A 20438-nucleotide genomic window follows, 5' to 3' on the forward strand; every position below is an offset into this window, starting at 1 on the left:
TAACTCTACTAAAAGAAATAAAAGGGGACCTTAAAAGATAGAAAAATATTCCATGTTCATGGATAGGAAGGCTAAATGTCACTAAGATGTCAGTTCTACCCAAACTCATTTACAGATTCAATGCAATCCCAATCAAAATTCCAACAACCTACCTTGCAGACTTGGAAAAGCTAGTTATCAAATTTGTTTGGAAAGGGAAGATGCCTCAAATTGTTAAAGACACTCTAAATAAGAAAAACAAAGTGGGAGGACTTACACTCCCTGACTTTGAAGCAGTAAGAAGGAATGATGTCGTGAAACATATGACAACGTGGATGAACACTGAAGACATAATGCTGAGCGAAAATAAGCCAGGCACATGAAGAGAAATATTATATGATACCACTAATGTAAGCATTGCTGGGGGAGAATGCAGGGGTGTTGGGCTTCCCCACTTCAATGGTTGCTGATGTGCTTACAGATATTAGGGACTGGTGGTTTGATGTGCTGAGCCCTGTCATGGGACTTGTCCTTGGGAAGACTGTTACAGTGAAGGGGAAGCTAAACCTGCTTATAATTTTGCCCTGAGTGCCTCTTTGTTGCTCAGATGTGGCCCTCTCTCTCTAGCTAAGCCAACTTGGCAGATGAAATCACTGACCCCCCCAACGTGGGATCTGACACCCAGGGTTGTAAATACCCCTGTGGCAATGTGGAATATGACTCCCGAGGAGGAATCTGGACCTGCAATCATGGGATGGAGAACTTTTTTTTTTTTTTTTTACTCTATTCACTTTTTTTTGGAATTCATTTTTATTGAGATATATTCACATACTATGCTGTCATAGAAAACAAAGTGTACACAATTGTTCACAGTACCATCATATAGCAAATTCATTACTATATTGTGCATAAGAGTGCCCACCAGAGTGACCTCTCAGCTCCTTTTGGAATTTCTCTGCCACTGAAGCTTATTTCATTTCCTTTCACATCCCCCTTTTGGTCAAGATGTTCTCCATCCCATGGTGCCGGGTCTATATTCCTCCCTGGGAGTCATATTCCATGTTGCCAGGGAGATTCACTCCCCTGGGTGTCTTTATCATATTGAGGAAGTTTCCTTCAATTCCTACCTTTTGAAGTGTTTTTATCCAAAAGGGATGTTGGATTTTGTTGAATGCTTTTTCAGCATCTATTGAGATGATCATTTGATTTTTCTCTTTTGATTTGATAATGCTTACACTACATTGATTGATTTTCTTATGTTGAACCATCCTTGCATGCCTGGAATGAACCCCACTTGGTCATGGTGTATGATTTTTTTAATGTGTCTTTGGGTTTGATTTGCAAGTGTTTTGTTGAGAATTTTTGCATCTATATTCATTGGGGAGATAGGCCTGTAGTTTTCCTTTTTTGTAGCATCTTTGCCTGATTTTGGTATTAGATTGATGTTAGCTTCATAAAATGAGTTAGGTAGTGTTCCATTTTCTTAGATGTTTTGAAAGAGTTTAAGTAAGATTGGTGTCAGTTCTTTTTTGAAAGTTTTGTAGAATTCCCCTGTGAAGCCATCTGGCCCAGGGCATTTATTTTTGGGAAGCTTTTTGATGACTGATTGGATCTCTTTGCTTGTGATTGGTTGGTTAAGGTCTTCTATTTCTTCTCTGGTCAGTCTAGGTTATTCATATGTTTCCAGGAAATTGTCCATTTCCTCTACATTATCCAGTTTGTTGGCATATAGTTGTTCACAGTATCCCCTTATAATTTTTTTTTAATTTCTTCAAGATCTGCAGGAATGTCACCTTTCTCATTCACTATTTTGTTTATATGGGTCTTCTCTCTTTTTTATTTTTCAGTCTAGCTAGGCACTTGTCAGTCTTGTTGATCTTCTCAAAGAACCAACTTCTGGTGATCTTTATTCTCTATTGTTTTTTTTTTTTTGTTCTCTATGTCATTTATTTCTGCTTTAATCCTTGTTATTTCTTTTCTTCTACTTGGTTTAGGATTAGTTTGCTGTTCATTTTCTAGCTTCTTCAGTTGTTCCATTAGATCTGTGATTTTAGCTCTTTCTTCCTTTTTGATGCACGCATTTGGTACTATAAACGTCCCCCTCAGTACTGCTTTTGCTGCATCCCATAGGTTTTGATAGGTTGTGTTCTCATTTTCATTCATTTGTTTATATTTAGCAATTTCTCTTGCTATTTCTTCATTAACCCACTGATTTTTTAGGAGTGTGTTGTTTAACCTCCAGGTATTTGTGAATTTTCTAAGTCTCTGGTGGTTACTGACTTCTAATTGTATTCCATTGTGGTCAGAGAATTTACTTTGAATAATTTCAATTTTGTTAAATTTATTGAGGCTTGTTTTATGTCCCAGCATATGATCTATTCTGGAGAAAGTTCCATGAGCACTAGAGAAGAATGTGTATCCTGGTGATTTGGGATGTAATGTTCTATATATGTCTGTTAAATCTAATTCATTTATCAGATTGTTTAGGTTTTCAGTTTCCTTATTGGTCTTCTGTCTGGTTGATCTATCTATAGGAGAGAGTGATATGTTGAAGTCTCCCACAATTATTGTGGAAACATCAATTGCTTCCTTTAGTTTTGCTAGTGTTTGTCTCATGTATTTTCTGGCACCATGATTGGGTGCATAAGCATTTATGATTGCTATTTCTTCTTGTTGAATTGCTCCTTTTATTAGTATGTAGTGGCCTTCTTTGTCTCTCATAACATTCTTGCATTTAAAGTCTATTTTATCTGAGATTAATATTGCTACTCTTACTTTCTTTTGGCTGCAGCTTGCATGAAATATTTTTTTCCATCCTTTCACTTTCAATTTCTTTGTGTCCCTGTGTCTAAGATGCATCTCCTGTATGCAACATATTGATGGTTCATATTTTTTGATCCATTCTGCCAATCTATATCTTTTAATTGGGGAGTTTAATCCATTTACATTCAACTTTATTACTGTGGTGGCATTTCTTGAATCAGCCATCCTATCCTTTGGTTTATGTTTGTCAGACATATCCACCACCCCCTCTTATTGTCCTTTAATGAACCAATATTGAATCTCTTTAGTACTGAACCTTTCTCCATCTCTCTATCTCCTTTTTTTGCCTCTCTGTCAGTAGGGCTCCCTTTAGTTTCTGAAGTAGGGCAGGTCTTTTATTCACAAAATCTCTCAGCATTTGTTTGTGAAAAACTTAAGCTCTCCCTCAAATTTGAAGGAGAGCTTTGCTGGATAAAGTATTCTTGGTTGGAAATTTTTCTCTCTCAGAATTTTAAACATGTCATGCCACTGCCTTCTCGCTTCCATGGTGGCCGCTGAGTAGTCACTACTTAGTCTTATGCTGTTTCCTTTGTATGTGGTGAATTGCTTTTCTCTTGCTGCTTTCAGAACTTGCTCCTTCTCTTCAGTATTTGAGAGTCTGATCAGAATATGTCTTAGAGTGGGTTTATTTGGATTTACTCTATTTGGAGTTCGCTGGGCATTTATGCTTTGTGTATTTATGTTGTGTAGAAGGTTTGGGAAGTTTTCCTCAACAATTTATTTGAATACTCTTTCTAGACCTTTACCCTTCTCTTCTCCTTATGGAACACCAATGAGTCTTATATTTGGACATTTTATTTTATCTATCATGTCCCTGAGGTCCATTTTGATTTTTTTCATTTTTTTCCCCATTCTTTCTTTTGTTCTTTCATTTTCTGTTTTGTCATCCTCCAGTCACTGATTCACTGTTCAGCTTCCTCTAGTCTTGTATTATGAGTATCCAGAATCTTTTTAATTTGGTTGACAGTTTCTTTTATTTTCATACAATCATCTATTTTTTTATTTACTCTTGCAATTCTTCTTTATGCTCTTCTAGGGTCTTCTTCATGTCCTTTATATCCTGTGCCATGCTCTCATTGTTTGTATTTAGTTCTTTGATTAATTGCTCCAAGTACTGTGTCTCCTCTGATCTTTTGATTTGGGTGTTTGTGTTTCAGTTATCCGCATAGTCTGTTTTTTTCATATGCTTTAAATTTTTCTGTTGTTTTTGGCCTCTTGGTGTTTGCTTAACTTGATAGTGTTCTTTTACGATATGTGGGCTAATTCAAAGACTAATATCTAATTTGGCAGATCTACAGCTTGGTTGTGTACACTTTCTCTAGCTAACCAGCAGGTTGCATCTGCAAGTCACCTATTCCTCTCAAACCAGTTCTCCCCAACTTTGTCTTTGTGATGTGTGGGGTCTGATTCTTGTGGGGTTCAATTGGTGCACCAAGTTTGGGAGTGTTTTTGGTGCTGTCCACCCTGAATGTGGGGCATGTCTGAGCAGTTAGGGAGGGAGGGCGGCTTTAATAATCAGGGGTTCCTGGAGATTTAAGGCTGTTGCAAGAGTCTAAACCTTCATTTCAGTCTCACCACAGATGGTCTCTGCCGCTGACCCACAAGTCCTTGGTATTGGCTTATGGTCCCTGGGATTTCTGAGTGGGTCCCTCTCCCAAGCCGTGCCCTTCTAGGGCCTCTGCTGAGGGAAGGCTGTGCTACATCATAAGAGCACGCCATCCCTCAAGGGAAGTTCTGGGCTGCAGGGCAGTGTAGGGGCATTCCCAGCCTGCTGAGAGGATGACTGTATGCGGCATGTTAATTTCCCCCTTTTCGCACAGCTTCACCTTCCCAGCTCTGGGATAATTAGCTGTGGGTATGTGAAAGGGTATTGTCCACGCCGACCATTGTGGCATGTGTGCGTGATGCTGGAAACACTTCCTGTCACACTGGATTTTTTGGCGCTGCTCTGGGCTGTGGCACCAGCGCCGGGCAGGAGCGTTCCCAGCCTGCTGGGAAGATGGCTGTAAGAGGAGTGTTTTTTCCCCTTTTGGCTGTCCTCTGCCTTCTTCACTCCCAGACAATTAGCAGTGGGTGCATGAAAAGCTATCATCCATGCCAGATACTCAGGTGTTCGCACAGCCCGTTCCTGCCACACTTCACTGTGCGGTTCTTCCTGCCATATCCGCAGCCACTTGTGGGTTTTTTAAAAAAGAACTAGCCCACCTCCAAATGCCAACCCATGTTTTCCCTGCACTGCAGCATGGCTGTTGGTTATTCAGCAGACTCACTCACTCATTTCAGAACACAGACTCCCGGTTTCACCAAGTGCATGGTCCCTGTGGATTTAGCAGATCTTGTCCATCCGGTGCATTGCTGGAACTGGTGTTCTGGGTCACTTTCTGGCTTTTATCTAGTATTTTTCACAGAGGTGTTTTTTTGCCCTGTCTCTCCTAAATGCCATCTTCCAGAAGTCCCACCATCAAATCTTGAAATCCCTCTCCTCAGAGTCCCCTAAAATTCCTTTTTTCTTCAGTCTGAAACAGAGGTGGCAAACTTTCTGTAAAGGTCTAGATAGCAAATATTTTAGGCTTTGTGGCCCATATGGTCTCTGTTCCATTCAGCCCTGACATTATAGCACAAACGCACACATGGACAATACTAAAAAATGAGTGTGATTGTGTTCCAATAAAACTTCCTTTTTGGACACAGAAATTTGAATTTCATATAATTTTCACATCAAATGATATTATTCATCTTTTAATTTGTCCAACCATTTTAAAATGTAAACAATAATCCTTACCTTGCAGGGCACACAAAAACTTGTAGTAGGCCATACTTTGCTGACCCCTGATCTAAAATTTCACTCATATCCTTCCTCTGAGAAAGAGAGACCCAAAGTTCAAATAAATCAGACCTCATTTTCAGCTGGTTCTCACAATGCATTCTGTTTGTTTGTTTCAGACCTTTTGTAATATATTTCTATACTTTCACACAATACTTTAAGCAGGGATACTATAAGTAAAGATTTTACTGCATTATTGAGTCAATCTTTACTTACAGTATCCATGCTTTTATCACTTCCTTTGCTCTTAAGTTCTTTTTACAACTCAGGAAGTTTTAGTTTCCTAGGCTGCTCAAAATAAATACCATAAAATGGGTCATGTTAAACAATGGGAATTTATTCTTCATGGTTTTGAAACTGGAAAAATGTCCAAATCAAAGCATCAGCAAGGTGATGCTTTCTTCCTACAAACTGGTTCTTTGAAATGATCAATAAAATTGACAACCCCTTAGCTAGACTGACAGAGAGAGAGAGAGAGAGAGAGAAGATGCAAATAAATACAATCAGAAATGAGAGAGGAGGGAATTACCACTGACCCCACAGAAATAAAAAGGGTAATAAGAGGATATTATGAGCAATTATATGCTAACAAATCAGACAATCTAGATGAAATAGACAAATTACTAAAAACACACAAACAACCCACACTGACTCTCGAAGAAATAGAAGATCTCAACAGACCAATTACAAATAAAGTGATTGAATCATTGATCAAAAACTTCCCCCCAAAAAAAGGCCAAGACCAGATGGCTTCACAGGAGAATTCTACCAATCATTCCAAGAAGAATTTATATCAATCCTGCTCAAAGCCTTCCAAAAATTTGAAGAGGAGGGAATACTACTTAACTCATTCTACAAGGCCAATATCACCCTAAATACCAAAGCTAAATAAAGATACTACAAGAAAAATTACAGACCGATTTCTCTAATGACTATAGATACAAAAATCCTGAACAAAATACTAGCAAATCGAATCCAACAACACATTAAAAGAATTACACATCACGATCAAGTGGGTTTTATCCCAGTTATGCAAGGGTGATTCAACATAAGAAAATCAATTAATGTAATACCTCACTTTAACAAAATGAAGGGAAAAAAACACATAATCACCTTTGATTGATGCAGAAAATCCATTTGACAATATCTAGCACCTTTCTTGATAAAAACACTTAGAAAAATAGGAAGATAAAGAAACTTCATCAGCATAATAAAGGACATGGTCCTATATTTAACAGTTCCCAAAAAATTCACAATAAATCTACTAGAACTAATAAACAAATTCAGCAAAGTGGTAAAAATCAGTAGTGTTTCTGTATACTCATAATGAGCAATCTGAGGTGGAAATCAAGGAAGAATTCCATTTACAATAGTAATTAAAGAATCAAATATCTAGATATAAATTTAACCAAGCATGTAAAGGAGTTGTACATAGTAAACTGCAAAACATTGCTAAAAGAAATCAAAGAAGACCTAAATAAATGGAAGGATAGTTCATGTTCATGGATGGAAGACAGGATTTTGTTAAGATGTTAGTTCCAACCAAAGCAATTTACAGATTCAACACAATTCCAAATGAGTGTAATTCACAGCACTTAATTATGTAGGTGAAAATGGAAACTTTAGAATAAAAATTAAAAGATAAATCAGAGGACATTATAAGACAATGAACATTATTGTAGACAATGGAGTATAGTTAATAGTGTAAGTATAAGAATGTTCTTTCATGAATTATAACAAATGTATTATACTGATACAAGTTGATAATAATAGGGTGGTATATGGGATGTACATAAAGTAAATAATGGATGATAGAAGGAGCTATTTTAATAATCTTTAGTCAAGTGTAACAAAGGTAACTACTGTTAAAAAATAGTACAATTATAAAAAGTGCTATCTTCAGTAGTAACAAGTGTTCCACACCAATGCAAGATGTTGGTGGAGGTATAGTGCACGGAATCCTGTATTTTATGCATGATTGTTTTGATAATTCACAATTTCTCTAATAAAAAAGTTAGTACAGTTACAAAAATGTACTGTAATCCATTGTAACAAATGTTCCCACCAATTCAAGGTGTTGATGGTGGGGTGCTATATGGGAATCGTGTATTTTATACATGATTGGTCGGTAAACACACAACTTGTCTAATAAAAAAAAACCACACAAATATGGAAGTAGGTATTGATAGAAGATTTGAGAGACACAAAAGGTATAAGACTTAAAAAGACCAAATAACAAAATGGCAGAAGAAAGTCCTGCATTATCAGTAGTTATTTTAAATGTAATTGGATTAAACTCTCCTGTCAAAAGGCAGAGATTGGCAGAATGGAAAAAAGCATGACCCAACTATATGCTGTTTGCAAGAGATTCATCTTAAATTCAAAGACACAAGTAAATTGAAAATGAATGGATGGGAGAAAATATTCCATACAAATAGTAATCAAAAGAGAGATTGAGTAGCTATACTAATATCAGATAAAATAGACTTTAAGACAAAAACTGTTACAAGGAAGAAAGAAGGACACTCTAAACTGATAAAGGGGTCAATTTTAAAAGAAAACATAATTACAATATCTAGGCACCTAACAGCAGTGCCCAAAAATAAGAATCAATATCTGACAGACTTGAGGGGAGAAATTGATGGTTCCACATTAACAGTAGGAGATTTCAATGCACCACTTTCAATAATGGAAAGAACAGCTAGACAGAAAATAAATAAGGAAATAGAAGACCTGAATGATACTGTAAACCAACTAGACCTAAGAGACACATATATAACATTTTACCCAAAGTGGTGGGAGACAAGATCAACATGCAAAAATCAGTAGTGTTTCTGTACACTAGTAATGAACAATGGAAGAGGAAATCAAGAAAAACCTCTGTTTACAATAGCAACTTAAAGAATCAAGTGTCTAGGAATAAATTTAACAAAGGATATAAAAGATTTGTACATGGAAAACTATAAAATGCTGGTAAAAGAAATCAAAGAAGACCTAAATGAATTGGAGAATTTTTCATGTTCATGAATGGAAGACTAAATTTTGCAATTCCATCCAAAGCAGCTTATAGAATCAGCACAATTCCAATCAAAATTCCAACAGCCTTCTTGACAGAAATGGAAAAAAAACAATCATCAAATGTATATGGAAGTTAATAGGCCCTGAATAGCCAAAAACATCTTGAAAAAGAACAAAGTTGGAGGACTCACACTGCCTGATTTTATAACTTATTACAAAACAGCAACCAAAACAGTAATCAAATAGCAGAGTGTTGATACAAAGACAGACATACAGACCAATGGAATAAAATTGAGAGTTCAGAAATAAACCTTCACATCTATGGCCAATTGATTTTGACAAGGGTGCCAAGTCCACATGTCGGAGGAAAGAATAGTCTATTCAACACATGGTTCTGGGAAAACTGGATGTCCATATGAAAAGAACGAAGTTGGACACCTGTCTTACACCATATACAAAAATTAACTCAATATGGATCAAAGACCTAAATATAAGAACCAAAACTATAAAACTCCTGGAAGAAAACACAAGGAAACATCTTCAGGGCCTTGTGTTTAGGCAATGGTTTCTCAGACTTTATACCCAAAACATGAACACCAAAAGAAAAATTAGTTGAAGGAGACCTCATCAAAATTAAAACTTTTGTGCACCAAAGACTTTATTATGAAAGTAAAAAGACAACTTACAGAGTGGGAGAAAATATTTGGAAATCACATATCTCATTATACAATATCCAGGATATATAAATGACTCCTACAACTTAAAAACAAAAAGACAAACAACCCAACTAAAAAAAAAGGGCAAAAGACTTGAATAGACAGTTCTCCAAAGAAGGTATATGAATGGCCAATAAGCACATGAAAAGATGCTCAACATCATTAGTCATTAGGGAAATGCAAACTGAAACCTCAATGAGATATCATTTCACACCAATGTTGTCTATTTAAAACAATGGAAACTAGCAAGTGTTGGAAAGGATGTGGAGAAATAGGAACACTCATTCATTGTTAGTGGGAGTGGAAAATGGCACAACTGCAGTGGAAAACATTCTGCAGTTCCTCAAAAGTTAAGTACAGAGTAACCATAGTACTTGGCAATCTCATTTTTAGATATATTCCCTAAAGAATTGAAAGCTCGGACTTGAACATTGATGTTCACACCAGCATTATTCACAATGGCCAAAAGATGGAAGCAACCCAAGAGTCCATCAACAGATGAACAGATAAACAAATGTGGTCTATGCATACAATGGAATAGTATTTGGTCCTAAAAAGAAATGAAGTTCTGATGCATCCTACAACTTGGATGAACCTTGAAGACATCAAGTAGAGTGAAATAAGCCAGACACAAAATGAAAAATATTGTGTGATCTCACTTACATGAAATAATTATAATATGCAAATTCATAGAGTAAGAAGTTAGAATGCAGGTTACCAAGGGCCAGGTCACCAAGGGTGGGGAATGGGGAGTAAATGCTTAATTGGTACAGAGTTTCTGTTTGGGGTGATGGAAAAGTTTTGGTAATGGATAGTGGTGATGGTAGCACAGTGGTGATTAAACACCACTGAATTGTGTGTTTGAAAGAGGTTAAAATGGGAAATTTTAGGTTATATTATGTTATCAGAATAAAATTTTTTGGAAAACCATAGAACTGTACAACACAAAGAGGGAACCCTAGTGTGCACTATGGACTATGGTTAATAGCATAATTGCAATAATATTTTTCATAAATTATAACCAATGTGCCACGCTGATGCAAAATGTCAGAAACAGGGAAAACTTTTTGTGGTACGGTGGGGATATGTGGGAACTCTATGCTTTTTGCATGATTTTTCTGTAAACCTACAACTTCTCTAATAAAAAAATGAGAAGAAAAATTTAAAAAGAGTAAAAGAAAAGACAATCACTTTCAATATTTTCTTGTTTTCTGAAAACACTTTCAATCTTTTCATTTTGTGTTTAAACTCATAAGAATCATTTTATCTGACTGTTTATTACAATACCTGTTTATCTTCTTGTGCTTGGTCTCCTTTGTGTATTGGAATAATTATACCTGAAAATAATTTGAATCTAGGATGACTCACATTTCCTCCAGAGAAAATCTGTTTGTTTTTGTCAGGCTCTTGGGGACAGCCCAGGACCACTTTAAAAAGTAAGGGTTCCTTGTAGTAGCGAGGAGATACAACCCTCAGAAAAAAATCATAAGGAGGACTGGTTTCCTTCTGGCTCACCCTTACCAAAGGGTGCAGACCTTTGACGTTCAAAGTTATTGGGAGCATCTCGTTAAACTCTTCACTTAATGCATCCTTGATCTTTGATTCCTGTTCCCCTAACCCCCAACTAGGAGGCAACCCAGTGTAAGTCCAAATTTTCCATGATTGAAAAATACCCTCAGGGAAAAATCGGTTTTTCGCTTTTTCGCTTTCCCTCTGTTTTCCTAGCTATTTTGGCCTAAGATGTTCCATAGTATCCTTAAACTTCAATGTCATTAAGAAAATTAGTATTTTATCCAGAATTTTTAGCTTATTTCAGTAGGAAATTTGGTCTGAATAACTTAATCTACCATCCTCCACCAGAACCAACCAGTGAACAATTTTAAGGGAATAAGGAACTTTAGAACTGAATTAGTTTACTTTTTACAGTCACAAATGAAGTACATTTAGAAAGTCAGACAGTAGAGCTAGAAATAAATAAGGAAACACAGCTATCATGTAAATCTATAACAGAAGATTGCTAAGGCCCAGTCTAGAAGCTCACCACATGTATTGTAAAAATCACAGCCTCTATTGAATACCCAAATGCAGTCTGTTTCATGGTCAATGTAAATGCTTTGATTGGAAAAGAGTGGGACTCTGATAATACATAAGAAGAGCCAGAGTCATTGAGGATGTTTGACTCTCCAGGAACCTCTGAAACTCAACCTACTCTAGCCTCCACATTCTCCAACTTGATAAAGGTGAAAATACCTGTAATTATGAAGGCTTTCCAGTGTCTAATATTGGAATGTCACAGAGTGGGGCAGTGGTGGCAATATGCAATGGCAGATTAGGACAGGCAGGGACCTGTTCCCCATCACCTCCCACATTATCATCATTAGGGCCTGAGGCTTGGGCGTTAAGGAAAGGGTAACAGGTATAGAAGGAGCGAGAGATACTGGCGGGGAGGGGGAGTTGGCAAAAAGCAAAACAAATCTTGGGGAATTGTCCCTCTGCTCCAGTTCCAGTGCAGTTCTGAAAAATTGGCAGTCATTCTTCCTATCGTCCAACCATCCTCTCACCAAATTATATAACTAGAGGTGGGCAAAGTAAACCCCATATTAACCTTTGTGGTTTATGGTTTTGAGGACTTGGAGGTTCAAATGATGGCCTTCTCTAGCCTGATAACTAGTTTCAAGACATAGTATCTATTACTATCACCATATGGTTTCCGTTTAGCAAAGCCTTGACACCTAGGTTTGGTAACCGAAGAGCAAGACAGCTAGCTCTTTTTCAGCTAAACCAGTTAAAACTTCAACTCAGGCAGGCTGCCTGTTTCTGGATTCAAGCATATTTGGTGATGACCTGGCAAATTGACTGTTGAGGGTAACTGACGAGGCCCAATAATGACATATGTTTTCCCAACCTGCCCTGAACCAATTGTGGATCTGAACAAAGTGATCAGCAAAGGAGTGTAAATATCACAAAGTCGGAGGACAAAGCATATATCTAATGGCAATTGACTTTGTAAAACTGCTCCAGAATTTGAGAGATTCTCACCCAGGAATTGTTGGACCACCCCAGATATCACTACATGAGAAAAAGCCACTATAAAATGTGCATATAGGTGAGCAGTGGAGAAGGCAAGGGTGGGCATGGGAGTGGGATGGAGGGAATGCAAAGAGAGGAGCTGTGCTAAGATTTTCCATGTTAGTCTTCCCAAACATCAATCAGTTGTCATCCCACACACCCCCCAGGGCAGAGTGACTAATGGGGTAGAAAGAGGTCAAAGCATTCCATGACTTGAACTCCCTCCATATAGAAGAAAAAACATCAGGAAGAATCATCTCCTCAACACTGACCTATTTCTTCCTGAGCCATTCAGGACTTGTGTAGGGGAACATGCAATAGTATGTTGGCTGACTAAAGGGCTTACCTTTTTGGGGGGGTGGGTGGGGGCTGGTCTCAGTTTTGTGGGATCAATCTAATTCTTTCAATTAGTTGTTTCTGATATAGGGGAGACTATGTCTGGTTGGGTGACTGAAGGGCTTCACTTTTCAAATCATCTATTCTTAGGAGCTTTAGTTGTTGACATATGGGCAGATCCAACATTGGTATACATAACAAATGTTTAATCTTGTTTTCCAAATAAATGGCTTGGGAGAAAGTGCTAAACTTTCAACTCCTGTTGTGGTTGACATTAGGGAGTGGACATATACACCTATGTAACGGCGAAGTATTTGGATTTTCAATGTGAGCTTCTCAGTCGTAATAGAGAATATAATAAAGGAAGTGTGATGCTCTTATCTAGCAAGACAGAGACAAGCTTGGAATTCAGAGATGGTCATTCATTGAATCTAAGATTATACTTTGTCTAAGTCTAGTCCCAGACATAGTAATGTGCCAGAAAGACTGCTATTTTAGGGGACTGAAGACCTGTGTTTGAATCTTGGCTGTGGCATTGACTTGCTTTGTGATTTTAGACAAGTTCTTTACTCCTATGAGCCTCAGTTTTTTATAATTGCAAAATGGGTAAGGTAGAACTGGAAGCTCTGTGGTGGTCCTTCCAGCTCTGGTATTCTGGGACTCCTGTGTCGTAACTGAGAGGTTTTAAAATGCATCCAGGTTATGGCGGGTGTGAAAGCCATGGCATTGCCTGGAAACACAATGAAATGCTGACACATTTCACCCTGCCATTCTCAGAAGGCACAAGTTGCCTTTTGTTCATCGTGTGATGATATATGAGCTATATAAAATTACAATAAAGAACACATATCATTGAAAAGAGAAAATTTTATCTAAGCCTATTTGGCTCCTCCATGAATATTTATTTGCTATTAATTTATTCTCTTTCTCCACTGCTAACAACATAGAGCACATCTTAGCAGATATAATTTTGGCTAAGAGAATATTCTGTAAGGGAACAAAGAGGCTATTTGTCTGTCCTATTGGGACATCAAAATGCTGACAGCAAAGGCCAGATGGTTTTCACCCAATGCAGAAATATGTCTATGATACTTAGATGGACTCTATAACTGGGCTTTATAAAGACAATTTGAAGTTTAGGCTGAGATCAGTTGAACCCACACTCTAGACTAAGAACTATATCAGTTTACTATACTGCTAACCTAGGCATATCTATGCCACAAAATCTAAAGGAAATACAAATTGCAATTTAGTTACCAAAAACTACTGAGCATCCTTATCTCTAAGAAGATGGTCTTGTATCTGAACCAGCCTCTATTCCTATTCTCTCTCATACTGAAGTTCTACAGATCCCATACTCTTGCCTACATGGGTCTGCTAGAATGTCACTTTTTCCGGTTTGCTAATGCTGCAGTTATGCAAAATACCAGAAATGGATTGGCTTTTATAAAGGGGCTTTATTTGGTTACAAAGTGTTCTAGTTTGCTAATGCTGCAGAATGCAAAACACCAGAGATGGATAGGCTTTTATAAAATGAGGGTTTATTTCACTACACAGTTACAGTCTTAAGGCCACAAAACGTCCAAGGTAACACATCAGTAATCAGGTACCTTCACTGGAGATGGCCAATGGCGTCCGGAAAACCTCTGTTAGCTGGGAAGGCACATGGCTGGCGTCTGCTCCAAAGTTCTGGTTTCAAAATGGCTTTCTCCCAGGATGTTCCTCTCTAGCAAGCTTGCTCCTCTTCAAAACGTCACTCATAGCTGCACTCCGTTCAGTCTCTTTGAGTCAGCTCATTTATATGGCTCCACTGATCAAGGCCCACCCTGAATGGGCGGGGCCACACCTCCATGGAAATATCCCATCAGTTATCATCTACAGTTGGGTGGGGCGTATCTCCGAATCCAAATATTCCAGCTTAATCCCCACTATTATATCTGCCCCACAAGATTGCATCAAAGAATATGGCTTTTTCTAGGGGACATAATACATTCAAACTGGCACATTCCACCCCCTGGGCCCCAGAAAAACATATTCTTTCCAAATACAAAATACATTCACCCCACAATACCACAGAAACTTAAATCATTTCAGTAACAATAGTTAAGTACAAGATTCCATCAAAATCAAATATAGGCGTGGTCAGTCCTAAGGCATACTTTTCCTTTAGCTTTGGATCTGTGGACTTAGAACAAGTTATATGCTTCCAATATACAAAGGAGGGACATTCATAGGATAAACATTCCCATTGCCATAAGGAGAAACAGTAAGGAAAACAGGGTTAACAGGACCAAAACAGTTCTTAAAACCTGCAGGACAAACTCCATTAGATGTCAAAGTCTGAGAGTCATTTACAGAACAACGTTGCATCCTTGGGGCTTGAGAGAGCGGGAGCCTAACCCTTCCTAAGAGCCTTTTCGGCAGCCCTTTCCTCTCCAAACGCTTAGGTGAGTGCTCCAACATGCCCACACATTGGGGAGACCACCTTCTCGGCCCCACCCTCCTCAAACATCGGGGCAGCTCCCGGATTCCCTTCCATCTCTGGGGCACACGCTCAACCCCTTCAGAACAGTGGGGTGGCAGCCAGGCTCTCCCCAATTCCCTGGGAATGTGCTCCAACCTCTTTGTGACCTGAGGTGGCAAAACTCTTCCAGAGCATCGAGGCGGAAAGCCCGCCCTCAACCTCCAGGGCAAACTCACCCTTTCCATGGATGTGGGCTCCTCCGCTCTCCCAGCCCGAGAACTCCTGACTCCAGACCTCAACCTCCATGGCTCTGTCTTTGAAGAAATTTTTCCTTTAATTTTTTCCTTGTCTGTCTCCTCCAGTCCAGACTGGCAATGGCTCTGTCTATAAAGATCTCGCAAAAATTCTGTTGGCTTTGCATGAAGCACACAAGGATCAAACCCATTAGACAATAGGACTTTCCACAAATCCTTTCTGGATAATTCCATCTCCAATCTTGGCTTGTACTGAAATGGTGGCTGGGTTCCATGTTTGGTTACATCCTCATGTTGGGCTGTAGCTTCTGGGATTCCACCGCCTGGAAGCTTGTAACTTTCCAAGCCATCAGCTTCTGGTTTCCTTGAACCCAAGAGTTCAGTTCTAAGTTCATCTCTTTCTGCTCTCATTTTACTATAAGCTGCAAGGAGAAGCCAGGGTATATCCTCCACAGGTAGTCTGGAGATCTCCTCAGCTAAGTATTCCAGGTTGTCACTTTTAAATTCTTCCTTCCATCTGACACCAGGACTCAATTTTGCCAAATTCTCTGCCACTTTAAAACAAGGATCGCCTTTCTTCCAGTTTACAACAACATATTCATCATTTCTGTTCAAGGCCTCATCAGAAGTATCTTTAGAGTCCATATTTCCACAAACAGTCTCTTTAAAGCAGTTTTGGCCTTTTCTATCAAGCTCGTCCCAATTCTTCCAGAATCTTCCCCTTATCCATTTAAAAAGCCATTCCAACATGTTTGGTATTTGCAAACTCAGCAGCAAAAGCACCCCTCTCCTGGTACCAAAATCTGTTCTAGTTTGCTAATGCTGCAGAATACAAAACACCAGAGATGGATAGGCTTTTATAAAATGAGGGTTTATTTCACTACACAGTTACAGTCTTAAGGCCACAAAACATCCAAGGTAACACATCAGTAATCAGGTACCTTCACTGGAGATGGCCAATGGCATCCGGAAAACCTGTTAGCTGGGAAGGCACATGGCTGGCGTCTGCTCCAAAGTTCTGATTTCAAAATGGCTTTCTCCCAGGATGTTCCTCTCTAGCAAGCTTGCTCCTCTTCAAAATGTCACTCATAGCTGCACTCCGTTCAGTCTCTGTGAGTCAGCACATTTATATGGCTCCACTGATCAAGGCCCACCCCAAATGGGCGGGGCCACACCTCCATGGAAATATCCCATCAGTTATCATCTACAGTTGGGTGGGGCGTATCTCCGAATCCAAACATTCCAACTTAATCCCCACTATTATATCTGCCCCACAAGATTGCATCAAAGAATATGGCTTTTTCTGGGGGACATAATACATTCAAACCGGCACACAAAGTTACAGACTTAAGGTCATAAAAGCATCCAAGCTAAGGCGTCAACAATAGAGTACCTTCACGGAAGAATGGCCAATGGCGTCTGGAACACCTCTGTTGTCAGGGAAGGCATGTGACTGGCGTCTTCTTCCTTTGCTCCCAGGTTGTGTTTCAAAATGGCTTTCTCCCAGGATGTTTCTCTCTAGGCATCTGGGGGTATTCTCTAAGTTTCTCCCAGGCAAACTTGGGAGTAGCAAAATCTACTTTCAGTGGCTGTCTTCAAAATGTCTCTCTTGACTGAAGCAGTGAGCTCCTCTGTCTGAGCACTTATAGGGCTCCAGTGACTTAATTAAGACCCACACTGAATGGACGGGGCCACACCTCCATGAAATAAACTAATCCAAAGAGTCCAACCTAATCAACACTAATACCTCCGCCCCGAAAAGATTGCATCAAAGAACATGTCGTTCTGGGGGACATAATACATCCAAACTGGCAGTCATTTCCTCATTATCATTTGTGAAAAATTTTCTTTATGTTTATTCACTCATTCAGGGTTCCATTTAAGTGCTAAGCCTTTATCACAAATTGCTAAGGGAGATTTATTTTCCTATAATGTGCATTCTCTCTCCTTCTCTCTCTCTCTGTTCTCTCCATTCTCTCTCCTTTACTTTCCTTTCTGTCTGTTTGGGGGATGCTGCATTTCCTCCCATCTTTGCTCTGATCTGATCACTTTGTGACTCGTATGATATCTGAGAACTGAGTACAAACTCCTTTGGCAGGAAGCATTCCTTTTTGATGGGCATCCAAGCTGAAAATGAATCTCTCACATTGGGCAGAGACTTTGACAACTTGCCCGTCCCTGATTGGAGCAGCTAGTGGTTTTCCTTTGCACTATGTTGCTGATAAATGAGCACTTGTTAACAAACCACTGACACCCAATGCTAAAAATACAATAACTTATAGTACACAAAAATTTAACATTGTATTAAATGTTAATTTCTCAGCTCCCACAAACCCCTTTGCGTCTCTCTGTCGTATCACGTTATATTTTTTCTCTCTGGGCTGGACTCTCCCACTAGACAATGGTTACCTTGAGGGCAGCAGCTGTGTCTGGTACATTTCTGCCTCTAGCACCCACCCTGGCAGCTGATGCATCTCAGATATCAGTAAAGACTTTTATGAATGATGGAGTGGTGAAATTTTATTCATTACATTAATGATTGATAAAAATTGTGAAGACTGCAATTATTGTACAGAATCAGCAAGAATCCTTCAGGATCCAGTATCTGAGAACCAGGTTTTAGCTGTCTGCCTAATTGAAGGAAGCAGTTAGGCTTCTGTAATTCATTTATTCATTTAAAATTATTTATTGAGTTCCTATTATCAACGGGCACAGTCACTGGTGTCCTGGGAGCAAATTAGGTAAATCTAAGGATCTAGGACCCTGGAGAGCACTGGGCCCTGGGGACGTGCCATTTTGGTGATGGCTGCCTTGACGTCCTTGTTCCTCAGGGTGTAGATGAGGGGGTTGAGAACAGGGGTGAGGATGGCGAACACCACATTGCCCATGATGTGGAAGTCGAGGGGCAGGTCCGCCCTGTAGGCCACGTAGGCTATGGCCATGGATGAGTAGTAGGTGCCGACCACCAGGAGGTGGGAGCTGCAGGTGGAGAAGGCTTTTGAGCAGCCTTCTTGGGAGCTGATGCGAAGTACCGAGTTCAGGATGTGGGCATAGGAGAGAAGCACCAGGAGAAGGGGCAGGAAGGACACCACCATGGCGATGCAGAAGCCCATGAAGGCCTGAGGGTTGGTGTCAGAGCAGGAGGCTTGGACCACAGCCAGGTGGTCACAGAAGCAGTTGTATATACGAACAGTGCTGTCAAATGCCATCTGGGAGGTCTGCACCACTGCTGGGATGGGCAGGAGGAGGGCAGTGAGCCAGGCACTGGCCGCCAGTGCAACGTTGGTCTGTGGCGTCATGTGGACAGGGTAGTGCAGTGGGCGGCAGATAGCCACATAGCGGTCATAGGCCATGACCACCAGGATGAAGGCTTCAGAGCAGGAAAAGCTGTGGAAGAGATACATCTGCAGGAAGCAGGCAGGAAAGCTTAGGAAATGGTCCTTGAATAGGAGAAGGGAGAGCATCTTGGGGACAGTGGATGTGGTGAAAAAGATGTCCATGGCTGAGAGGTTGATCAGGAAAAAGTACATGGGCTTGTGGAGGCTGGGCTCTGCCACCACAGCCACCAGGATCAAGGTATTGCCCACAAGTATCAGGATATAGAAGAGCAGAAAGATAAAGAAGACAGGGAGGAAGAGGAACGGCTGTAGGGAGGGGATGCCCACCAGGTAGAAGATGGGTGAAGAGCCTTCTGGTGATCCATTACAGGCTGTGGCCTCCATGGAGGGACAGGGCAGCCAGATCCTGAAAACCAGAACAAACAGGAGTTTGGAATGAGAATTCTGTACAGTTTACTGGACAATTAATACAACCCAAATCAACCATACAATTAATACAACCCAAATCATTTACAACTAAGACTAGAGGGCTGGTATTGGTATAGCATATTGACGTTTCAATCTTAAGCCACAATTTGCTCTTCCTTCTTCCAACAAGTATTTTTAAAGTACTAAAACATGCAAGGCTATGAGAATATAAATGATGTACTCAAGTTTTCTACTTTCATGGGGTTTAAGTACTAAAAAAAATCATACATTAAAAAGCCAACCACATAGTTATTTAATGATAACTGTGACAAATGCACTGAAAGAGTTCTTGCCAGACATCTGCTCCAGTTTCCACACAGTCTTTGGGGCATCAGTTCTCTTAAATCCCTAATTTCCTATATTTTCTTTTGCACTTGCTTACAGTTCTACTAGATAACACCTTTAACACCTTATCACTAGAAAGGGCTAATTTCTCCAAGGTATTTTGTGACAAGCTTCCTTGCTCAGTCTACTCACGACCCAAGGGATGGCTCGTTTCTCATTTTCTGTGTGCAGCACCTTTGCCAGCCTCTGTCTGTTCTCTGAGTCCCTCTCTGTTTCAGTGGTGGGAGGGACAAACGCCCTTTGTGGGAGTCTCACTTCCTGATTGCGCCTGAGCAGAAGGTAGATCTTCCCACCACTGTGCAGATGCAGAGACTCCAGACACTTCCTGGGTCACTCCATTAACGTCTCCTCCTGGCTGCTGCACCCAGAGGTGCTCCCGCCTAGTGATTTCATGCCCACTCTGCTGTCGGACACCAACTCAGAGAAGCCTCAAGGAGCTGCCCTGAGAGACATTGTTGCTAGAAAGGACACAGAGACTGAAAGCTGTAGCTGCCTAAAGAGAAAAGAACTATATGGTGGAGGTTGTCCTGAGAGACTTTACTTGGGTTCACTAAATGTGTGCTCAGGTCAACTCTGGGATGAGAGTTTTGAGCTGAGGAAAATACTGAGCGATCTAGGCAGATTCACGTTCACATTTAACTGATGTTTTAACCCCAGTGATTCCATGAGGCGTTTCCCCTTTCATTTCTTAGAACTGTATCACCTTCTTGCTTTTCTAAAACACAAAACAAATAAAAACACCTCTCATATCCTAGAATCATAGAATGTCAGAACTGGAGAAAAACTTTTTCACCCTCCAATTCC

General features: G+C 39.9%; 1 protein-coding gene across 1 annotated transcript; it reads right to left on the reverse strand.

The window, feature by feature from the left end:
- Positions 1–18230: 18230 nt before the first annotated feature.
- LOC119537209 (olfactory receptor 2AT4-like) lies at positions 18231–19205 on the reverse strand. The gene has a single exon (XM_037839760.1). The coding sequence runs from the start codon at positions 19203–19205 to the stop codon at positions 18231–18233; it is 975 nt and encodes a 324-aa protein (XP_037695688.1).
- Positions 19206–20438: the final 1233 nt, after the last annotated feature.

This window comes from Choloepus didactylus, chromosome 6 (assembly GCF_015220235.1).
Source record: "Choloepus didactylus isolate mChoDid1 chromosome 6, mChoDid1.pri, whole genome shotgun sequence".
Taxonomy (NCBI): Eukaryota; Metazoa; Chordata; class Mammalia; order Pilosa; family Megalonychidae; genus Choloepus; species Choloepus didactylus.

What these genes read in the sequence shown, in the direction of transcription:
- LOC119537209 (XM_037839760.1), bottom strand. Translation starts at nt 19,205, where the DNA reads ATGGAGGCCACAGCCTGTAATGGATCACCAGAAGGCTCTTCACCCATC.